Genomic DNA, 10,889 nt, shown 5'->3' with positions numbered 1-10,889 from the left:
GCGCTGCAATTAAACTTTGGCCTGCACTATTGAAAGGAAAGCGAAGTACAAATTGATCATTTTATTTATTCTACAAAACTACTGTCGTCATTGGTGATAAAAGAAATAGGAAAACCCGAGAATAGTGAAAGAACATGGACAAACTTAAGCATACTTAGGTTACCCAGCTGGGTAACTAGTTACACATGTATCAATGTGATTTCTGTTGTTGCTTATGTGTGACCAATTTCTCAATTCGAGGCTTCGTGTTGGTCAAAGCCACTCTCATATCGTGGAGCAACCCATGTTGAAGGCGGTTCCTGCCAATTGTTTTGATTTGGAGCATGGTGGAGAACGCCCTTTCACACAAGTAGTTAGTCAAAAATGGAACGATCAATTCCAATGCTGCTCGTGCCAATGCAGGATATGCTGTCAACTGATCACACCAGAAATCAGCAAGCGGAAGGACGAAATTTTGTCCGACAACTCTGATTCACCTGCATGTCAATCATAGCTCCTCCTTTAGTCTATTAGCCTATGATCACTCATGTCTGCCAAGAAGGGCTGCTGTATCCACTCTGGATATGAGTGATTTGTGGGAACGTATTTTGCTATGGTGGTTTCTAGAAGCGAGAGGTGAGCAACAATATTACAACAAAGCACCCACCAGGTAAGTTCGCACAATGTATACTCAGGATCAATTTGAGTAGGCCTACTTGACTGGGAGATGACTACAATAACAGCAAATCATGTAGGCTACTTCGAAACAGCAATCATTGATATGACAACTGCTGATACTGGCAGAAAGACGAAAAAATGCAAAAAAGTAAAATGGAATATTTTTGATATTATACTGCATGCATTTAGCACCCCCTACAGTCTATTTCAGCACCCCCTGGGGGTGCTAGCACCCCCGGTTAAGAAACGCTGGCCTAAGCAATCAAAGAAACTAAGCGCGCAATTTTCTTCACGCTTTGTACACATGCACAATCGTGCAATGTTTTTTTTCAATCCACGTGCGTATGCGACTCTGCAATAGTTTGACTGGTAGGCGTAACAACATTGAGCAGATGCCACTGCTAAAGGAGTTGGCTCTGAAATATCTCAGCATACCTGCCACATCAGCATCTTCCGAGCGATGCTTTTCTACTGCGGGCTTGACGTCAACTAAGCTGCGCTCCCGCTCAGCGTTGCCAGATGGGGAAATATCAAATTAAAAAATTCTGGTGAAATTTAGAAGTCTTCATTGCCAAGCTTTTTGACCTTGGAACCAAATAACTTTTTGGTGAAATGTGGTGAAATTTTCCCCACTCAATTTTTTTCAAAAATGTTTTTTCATTTTTTGAACTTTTTAGCAAATAATCCCTGCTCGTATAGAAAACGTTTTGCAAGAGATTTGTGTATGCGTGATGGCAGTGTCTTATGTCTTAAAAACTATTCATCCCTCGGTATCTGTCCGAAGAAATGGTTGGACTAGCCTTGTTTGACTCTCGATTGTCTATGGAAAGTAAAAAGCTAATGATGACAACCATGCTAAATGAAACAGCAGAACGTCCACCAAGGAGACCAAGTAGAGGTGTTTCTTGGCAATAAGGGTCTAGAACAGTATTGCACCTCTAATTCAAAATGGCTTCTTCAGCTGTTGGGTGAAGATGAAGCAATACTCATCCTTTCAAAGGATCCTGCTCATTGGACTGAAGATGGTGCATTTATTCAAGCTTTACACATGGCTAAGGGACTTTCAGCATTCAATGACAGAGCAGAGAGAGGAGTTGGTCTAATCCAGGATTTTAACAAACTCTTTACCGAAAATGAAGACCAACTTCAGTTTAGCAAACAAACGTTTCGAAAACTATACTGTCTTCATCTTCAGTGTTATAAATGTAAGCAATCCCTGATGCCGCTGAGGTTTAAATTAAATTGCGGCTGACGTCACAAAGACTCATCAACAAGCTATTATGAGAGCGAAAAACGTAATAGAAGTCAGGTTTTTTCATGAGATGATGCGTAACAGAAGTCAGTATTTTACGATAAGACTTTACAAAAAAACAAATTACAATTTACTGGATCAACGAGATGGGTTTGACAAGTCAGAATAAGATCTAAAGATCAAACTCGGTTTTTTAATCTTTAAGCTGCCGTTTCTCGGTGACATGTTATACCAAATACGCAAAGAACTTCAACATTTAACATTTCAACTAACCAAAGGAAAATTATCTATTCATTTCATCCACAAAACCACAGATCTTTCAAAACGTTTTAATTCTAAAGACCGCCAATCCAAATTATCAAGCTCCAATGTAGTGTACCAACTGTCTTGTTCGTGCCGAGCAAGTTACATTGGAGAAACAAAAAGGAATCTATACACAAGAATTTTAGAACACAAACCGGATCATGAAAATTCAAAAGAATTTGAGATTGCAAACCATTTGCGCACCATGCAGACCACAAGATTAATTTTGAAGAAGTTGAAATACTAGGGAGAGGAGAGGACTCAAAGAAATCAAAAATTCTGGAAACATTATTTATCAAAGAAAAATCTCCGCAGTTGAACTTGGACTTAGCATCTGCACCATTATATTTATTTAATTGTTGAACTATACCGTATAGCACTTATTCTGACTTGTCAAACCCATCTCGTTGATCCAGGAAATTGTAATTTGTTTTTTTGTAAAGTCTTATCATAATTAATACAGTTCTGACTTCTGTTACGCATCATCTCATGAAAAAACCTGACTTCTATTACGTTTTTTGCTCTCATAATAGCTTGTTGATGAGTCTTTGTGACGTCAGCCGCAACTTAATTTAAATCTAAGCGGCATCAGGGATTGCTTGCATTAATACCACTGAAGATGAAGACAGTATAGTTTTCGAAACGTTTGTTTGCGGAACATGAGTTTGGTATCTACATTTTAGGCTCTTTATTTTTTGATTAGATTAACCAGGCATTCCAACCATTTTGCTCCTAAGAAAGCAATGTCTTTATATAAATTTAAAGAAAATGAAAGGGTGTACCAGCAAATATCTATAGCAGTGGTTCCCAACCGGGGTGCCGCGGCACCCTGGGGTGCCAATTGAAATGCTCAAGGGTGCCGCGAGATATTGAGATATTGCAATAGTGTGGCCCATTCTTTGTTTTAACTTTAACTTGTTAAGTGCAGAATTTATTCATTTCTAACCGAGTTTCAGTGCGTATTAAGTTTCGCGTCACGCAGTTATTCCCGGCTCTTTTCTGGAGTTGCTTCTTCTTCATCGTGTTTTACACGGCCGTAGCCCAGAGCTCACGCAAGCTCTTGCTCTATCGTTGAACTCAGCCAAATCCTGTGCAGAGCACCTTTCTTTTAGGTGAGTGCATTCAAGTAGATGTTGCATTGTTTGCTCCAGTCCGCATTTGCATCCTCTTGGAATACCCCCACCAATGCACCAGTGTCTCAGGAACCCCAGGAGAGTTGCTTAGTGGGGAAGTCGCTGGCTGTAAGTAGATAATCCGTGGTATAGGCCACCTTTGTTTTCTCGCCCAGGAAAAACAGCGTGAAAGAGATTTTAACTCGTTGCTGTTCTTTGCATAAAAACGTTTGAAACGCATCATTATTGCCAGGTTTCATGATATTATTTTGTGTTTCACGGCGCACGATTGGGTCTCCAAATTAGCGTAACTTATTTAGTAGATATCTTCGACCATTTAAATAACGTAAATGGCAAAAATGAAACTCTCTTAACTTCAAACGATAAAATGAAAGCACTGAAAGAAAAACTGCAAATGTGGTCCTTAAAAGTGGAGAACGGAAACTTTGACATGCTTTCACACTTCTCTGAAATAAAGAACAAAGAAGTTGTCTCACTAATAAGTAACTCAGCAACTAAAATCATTGGAAGAAAAAAATCCAGGTAGACTCTCATATTGTTTTGAATCTTAAATAAGGAGAAGAATTAATTGACATTCGTAACGATGGAAATTTTAAGCTTATGCACAAGCAGATGCATCTCGACAAGTTCTGGATAAGAATTCAAAATGAAATATCCTTGCGTTGGAAAGAAAGCTATTGTGCTTTTGCTGCAGTTTTCCACGTCATCCCTATGTGAGAGTGGGTTTTCCGTAGTATCGAACATAAAAACTATGCAACGAGAACGACTGCTTATAGTCGAGAAAGAAATGCGGGTGGCTTTTTCGAATGTGCCCCAGATATTAAGGGCCTTTGTGCCAAGTTAAGCTCAAATTTCACACTGACTTTTGAATAAATAGCCTACATTTATTTACGCGCGCTGTTCTGTACAACTCATTCTTTGTTATTTCATACAGTTATTTTTAATACAGAAACCTCATAAAATTGATCCAGTTTTGCCAGGGTGCCGCAAACTATTTATCTCTTTGGTAGGGTGCCGTAAGGTCAAAACGTTTAGGAACCACTGATCTATAGGATTGGCCCAATAATAATGATAAATGTCTTTTTAGACATTACTTTTAAAGAAATAAAAAAGAGTTAAAAGGCATGGAAATTTCACTTTGTGTGGAGCTACATGTACTTGAGAGGTTAACTGTTATTTTTTTATTCACTTGTTGATTCTTTATATAAACTTCACATTTTTATTCAGTGTTGCTGAAGCACTGTATGTGCAATATTCCATGTCATGTTGCTTTTCAACCAAAAACAAATTTTTGAATTGCAGTTTGGTCTACACTATTTTGTAGGCCTATGTGTTGAACTAGCGTAGCCTACTTGTTGAATTTGTTTGATATTTCACGTAAATCTTATCCAGTGTTTACTTTTAAATGTGCTCAGCCTATAAGTTAGTACTTTTAAAAAGTTAAAATAATTAGTTTGGATCAACAAAATATTTTAATTTGAAAAACCATGGTTCATTTTTTGTGCCAAAGCTTAGTAGAAGAATGAAAAGGCTAACCAAATGTGTGGACTATACCTTGGATAGAAAGGAAATTATTTTCAAGTTTGGGTACCGTAGCCTATCTCTACCAGCAGAAATTGCGGTTTTTACATCGTTTCAACTTCGCTAAAAGTTGAAATCGTGTAGAAAAGGAAACTTTTGCTGACTAGGATAGTTGGAACTGAGAAACATTCACGGAAGTACTTCGATTTGTTCCAAGAAACCAGTTGGCCTAACAGTCCATTTTTACATTGATTCAACGTCTGAATACATTGAATCACCCAGTTAGCCTATCGTGTTTCTTTACATTGATTTCATGTCTGAATAGGTTGATTCTATGTAAAAAATAACTGATTTACTGACTGGCGCGACGCGCTTGTAAATGCAATGGGTCGTTTCACTGATCAGTCGCAACACCGATTTGCACCAAAACGTCAAAGTGAGTTCTGATTGCTTGGCAACATATTTTTTCATTACCATGGCAACAACAACAAAATTCCTCCAAATTGCAATAAACACCATAAATTTATTTATTCTATCGACACTGTCAACGATTAAACTGATTTGACGTTACTTGCAATTAAACCTCATCTCGACAGATACTTTCACATTCCTGACTTAATTGAAACCTTTATTGAAATTTAAAAAATGTATAATCTGGCAACGCTGACAACTAATAATTTTGATGATTAATTTTATTTTAAAAGTTCAACTATTTGCAACACTAGATGTCGTTGAAGAGAGGTGACCCTCCAATAGGGTGGAGTGAAAAAGACTTTTTTTTTAATTTCAAAAAGGTAGTGCTAAAGTGAGAGTAGGCTTATAGTGCTAAAAAACAACTTTAAAAGTGATTTTGCGGAGTAGGTCTTTATAGGGGCAGGCCTACCCCCACTGTTAGGGACCGAAATCCCCCAAAATTGATAAACGGCCATAACTTTGAAACCAGTTGAGCTAAGGAGTTGAGTTATAAAGTTAAAGAGTTATAACACATGATGCTAATTTAGCTCTTTATTTTGTGTCTAATGATACATTGATACGTGTATGGCTGTATGCGCTTGAAAAGTTTATAGAAAGTTACTTGGTCATTATAAAGGACATTAATACATATAGAACATGGTATAGGCCTACACAATAAATAGTATTCCACAGCTTAGAAGTAATACGAAATGTATACACTGTTGAATAGTTGCTGCTCACTACATACACTGTTGAGTACCGTAGTTGCGAATAGAACCAACACAGTAGGCTACTAAATAATGGTCGATAAACTGATTTAGTTAACTAACACTAGGCTACTATAAATAACAATCCTGGGAATTTTATTATTTCAGGCTTTTATGGGTTATACCTGGCTATAAATATCTTGTCTACTTGTTATTGGCAGTGATTGAAAGAGACTTTAGAATTGTGGGTGCCTAATGCACAATTTGCGCATTGTAAAATGAATAGCAGTCATAACAAAGTGGAAACTTTACAATGCAAAATGTTAGCTCAGTACAATGTCTATTGCTAAAGATACAATCAAATTGTGAATTGTCATAAATCAGTTTATCATCCAACAAATTGCCTTTCAGTGTCAAATCGTTTCATGAGTTTGCGAGATCGTAACTTCTGTCGGATTATTCTATCTCTGTTTTCATAACCAGCTACCAGTGCGCTTGCCTTTGTAACCACTTTGATATGTCTCTCAACTGCTTGGTTGTGATATGGATATGAAAACCTTAAAGGGGTATGAATTGCCTTTTGTATTTCTTCAAGGGAGAGAGAATGTGTTAGTGGTGGTTCAATCATATCTGGTTCATTAAGGTTTACCAGCTTATAGTAAGATTTTGCTTTGAAATTGATTTTTGGAGTTAAAAATTTCTTCGCTTAACTGATCTTGCTGATGACAAAGTTGTTTGGGTTGTTTGATCACAATTTACATCAGATTGTTCCAGATAGCCATGCTGAAACTGATCTTTGATTTCAATAAGAAAATTGCCACTGCTTTTTTCTCTCAGACATAAGATCTTGTTGACAGCAATTCTTGTGCTTTCATTATCGTCACCTAACATGGCAAGAAGGGCATTTTCTTGGTGTGCAAAGTATGCATTTTTTTGCAATGACACTTTTGCAATATCTGTCACATTTCTGTTTGGAAATGTTAGCCTAGTACCTACTCTTTGCACCATAATGAAAAAGTTTACTGTACCACTTGAAATAGTTGAATTTCGCTTGGTGTCACACCATGATGAAAAATATAAGTTACTTTAATAACAAACTTGGCAATGAGTTGCAAATTTTGTGATGGTTTTTCCAGTGATGTATATTTTCTTAAGATACGGCAGTCCAGTGTAAGCCAACGAGAATGGCATAACGGTCCAGCTTCAAGTAACTTAACAGAAAATCTTCTTCAACATGCCCTAAAATAGCTGCCCAGCATATGCGGTAAGCATAGTATTGGTCGGTGCTTAAATCTTCAAGAACATTTGGCGATGATGAAAAGTTTCTACAAGATATAGATTTAAAACATACTACTGGCCATTCACAAACCTGACCTGCTATAGATTTGCCAATTCAGCCTGAGAAAGTATATGGGCTGGTGGTGTTTCCATCTAAATGCATAAACACATTGCGAAGTGGCAACTCGTTTGCATGCAACAGACATATAGCCCATTGTAGTGGTCTGTGAAGTTGTTGCTCCATTTTGCAAATCACACCATTAAGAGCACCAGTCATGACTGCTGTTCCATCACTACCAAATAGCTTTAACTGATCTTCCAGGGTAGTTCCATGTATTTCGTTATATAGGTATACAACAGAAAACTATGTGTGTCTAATTGTCAATATAATTATACCGAATTATGTTGAAGCTGGCTTTTGAACTCTTGTAAAGCAAAGATATTACCGACAGCAGCGTAAGAGGATATCCAAGAATTCAAACTGTTTAGCAATTTATCGGTTTGAATAGACTCCTATGCTGCAGGTAGCCTACAGTAAGCTTATGAAAAGCCTACAGTAAGCTTATGAGGTAAAATCACACATTTCATTATAACTCATTTTATAGTGCAGATAGAGAAAAATGTTTTCTTAGAACAGAGAGGAACATGGTAATTCTGAATCATTTGACACAAAAACCAATTCCTTAGCTCAACTGGTTCTAACGTTATGACCGTTTATCAATTTTGGGGGAGTTCGGTCCCTAAAAGTGGGGATAGGCCTGTCCCTATTAAGACCTACTCCCCAAAATCACTTTCAAAGTTGTTTTTTAGCAATATGCCTTCATTTTAGCACTACCTTTTTTGAAATTAAAAAAAGTCGTTTTCACTTCACCCTACCCCTCAACCCTTTCTTGACACAATTTCATTATCAGCAACATTGAAGTTTACGTTCATAGCGTCGTCTATTGTTGATACTTCGTCGTCATCATGTACAGTAATAAAATGTCATGGTCGTCATGTATTAAACAAAAGTTGAAGTTAACATCGGTACAACGTAGTTTATCGTTGATACTTCGTGGTCGTCATGTAATAAACAAAGAACGGAAAACATTAATTTAACATAAAACAACATCAAATAGATAAACAACAAAATCTTTCAATCATCTCGACCCTTGTGGATGATGACGTCATCACCAAAGATGTCAACCTCGATCTTCAACTTCTGTAAAAGAAAAAAAATAATAATTAAACTAAAGAAGTTTCCGCAACGTTGATACAACGTAATGTACTCTAGATGTTAGGTTAGATAACGTTGATACAACGTAACTCTCACCTTATTGTCCGACCCATCCAGAGCTTCCTTCAACTTGGATCGTTCCATCATGTTCGGATCTCGCCTCCATCCATCACCATCATCGAGGCAATGCCTCATCGCAACCAACTCCTCAACTTTGCTCATTACCTCGATGACGTCATGGACAGATAGGAAGTTGAGTTGGAGATCAATCACAACAATCTAAACACAAATAATTATGAGGCAACAATTAAATAATGTTGTTGTTTGTGACGTTTGTTTATTTGTGAAAGTTTTACAAAACTTAAATAATTGAAATTATAATTTTGAAATTGATTTGGACTCGGACAATAAAGCAATATAAAGTAATGTTGAATCAACGTAACAGCTGATGTTAATGCAACCATGGATCAATGTAATTAAACGTTGGTTATAAAAGTTAAACATGACCTACGGATCCAGGCATTGATTTAATTGCCCCCTTCCATGGACGGAATTGGTTGGAATTTATTTTGCATTGATACAGATTAAGGATTCCAATCCGCCCTGGCATCAATCTGAGGAATGACGTCACCGCATGGATGTCATTCTGAGTATCGGAGGCATCCATCTTTATCCTCCCTCCATCAAAATGATTTCCTGCGGCCACAGTCACTTCCTTGTCGTTGCCTTCCCTCAGGATTCTGCTGATTGGGATTATGGAGCGTTCATTGTGATCTAATATTGCAGGAATAATATCAATCAATATTAGCTCGGCTAACCAGGTTGAAATCTAAAATCACAGCTTGGTTCTAATTATAAAATACAATTTTGGTTAAAGACGTGACATTCTTCAACCATAAACAGATGAAACCAAGCAACCACACGGCATTTAACATAATATATTAAGCTGAACATAAACTATAAACTACGAACGTTTTCGGCCATACACATGTTAGCCCTTTTCAAGTAACGAAAAAATAACTAATTTTACATCTACATTGAAATAAATAACTGATCTACACAATAAATTGAAAACGAAATGCATAAGAATGAAACGACAAAGCAGAGGAGAAAGGCATATCACATGGCGGTTAATTCCGCGAGGCAAACACGCATCATATGATAAATTAAGAAAAGATGTTAAGCAATAAGAAACACTTGCGGCAAACAACTGCTTATTGAGGCTAGGATTGCATGATTTTATTAGCAAAGCCTCGTGGATTTTAGTGTCAAATTCAGTGAAACATTTACGCAAAACTCTAAAAGATTTCAAGTATGGTTTGTTGTTTACACATGATTGGCAATCGAATATATGGTCTTTAATGGCACTTCTTCTGTTCAAATTAATTAAATCTAAGGGCTGCCTCACTCTCGTGGCCAAATGCCGCGTGGACATACCAATGTATGTACAGTTCGCGTCGTGCGAACAAGTGAACTTGTACACGACATTTGAACACAAGCAGGAGGAAGTCCTAGATTTAAGCTGAAAATAATAACCCACTTTAATTGTTTTATATACGGGAATAATATTCACGTTGAACTTCATTTTAATAAAACTTGACATACTACTGACAAAACGTTTCAATGCTTTACCGATAAAGGGAACTGTTAGAAAGTTTTTCAATTCACGTTCGTCCGCTTGAGAGTGAGTAGAACGCGAATCCAAAAACCCTCTGAGCACCCTATTAAAAAGCCATGTGGTGTAGTTGTTTGCAGTAAAATAAGAACGTAAACGATTGACTTCATTATTAAAACTATCAACATTAGAACAAATATATTGTGCTCGCTTGAGCAGGCACTTAATTAATCCAGGTTTGCAGGTAGAAGGACATACAGCATTAAAATTAAGAAAGAGGTTGGTATTGGTTGGTTTTTGCCAAACCCAAGTGTCAAATTTGTTGCTATTGATTTAAATTTCGACATCGAGAAAGGGGATTGTCTGGTAGGCTTTTTCTACCGTAAAAGTAATATTAGGATGTTGCGAGTTAAGAATGTTGAGAAACTGCATACAAGAATAATCATCATTAAATATAGCAAAAACGTCGTCAACATAACGTAAGTACAATTTACAGTAGGTGTTCCAGACAATTGTTCACCTAATCAAACGTCATATAAAAACCGTTCAGGTCTACTGAATCTTAGCTTATTACGTCATGGAATTTTTCCTAAAAATGAGCCAAAATTGCACCATCGTTCGTAAGACTTGTGTCAAACCTGTTTAAACATGAAACATTAGATCACCAGCTTTGAACACCTGTTTGAATTGCGTGACAATGTCTTTCACTATTGCGTCACAGTACTGCGTACGTGAGTTTGAGATATTGATATCT

At 37.0% G+C, this 10,889-nt stretch overlaps 1 protein-coding gene across 7 annotated transcripts in view; it reads right to left on the bottom strand.

Moving 5' to 3' along the window:
• Positions 1–8,286: 8,286 nt before the first annotated feature.
• Positions 8,287–10,889, bottom strand: part of LOC145784470 (protein NLRC5-like) — a 562,247-nt gene continuing 559,644 nt past the window's right edge. For 3 of the 7 annotated variants that reach the window (XM_082596319.1, XM_082596326.1, XM_082596336.1), the window contains 2 exons: positions 8,617–8,799; positions 8,287–8,505 (listed from right to left, as the gene is read on the bottom strand). In XM_082596319.1, coding sequence (XP_082452445.1) covers positions 8,440–8,505; positions 8,617–8,799 — 249 coding nt within the window. In that variant the 3' untranslated portion in view covers positions 8,287–8,439. Of the gene's footprint in view, positions 8,506–8,616; positions 8,800–9,027; positions 9,295–10,889 lie in introns of those variants that run through there. The other 4 variants (XM_082596295.1, XM_082596311.1, XM_082596303.1 and 1 more) reach the window with 3 other exon arrangements.

The sequence above is a fragment of the Aplidium turbinatum genome, chromosome 1 (genome assembly GCF_918807975.1).
Source record: "Aplidium turbinatum chromosome 1, kaAplTurb1.1, whole genome shotgun sequence".
In the NCBI taxonomy this organism is placed as follows: Eukaryota; Metazoa; Chordata; class Ascidiacea; order Aplousobranchia; family Polyclinidae; genus Aplidium; species Aplidium turbinatum.
Note: the sequence above shows the minus strand (reverse complement) of the source record. Positions and strands in the feature narration are given on the sequence as shown.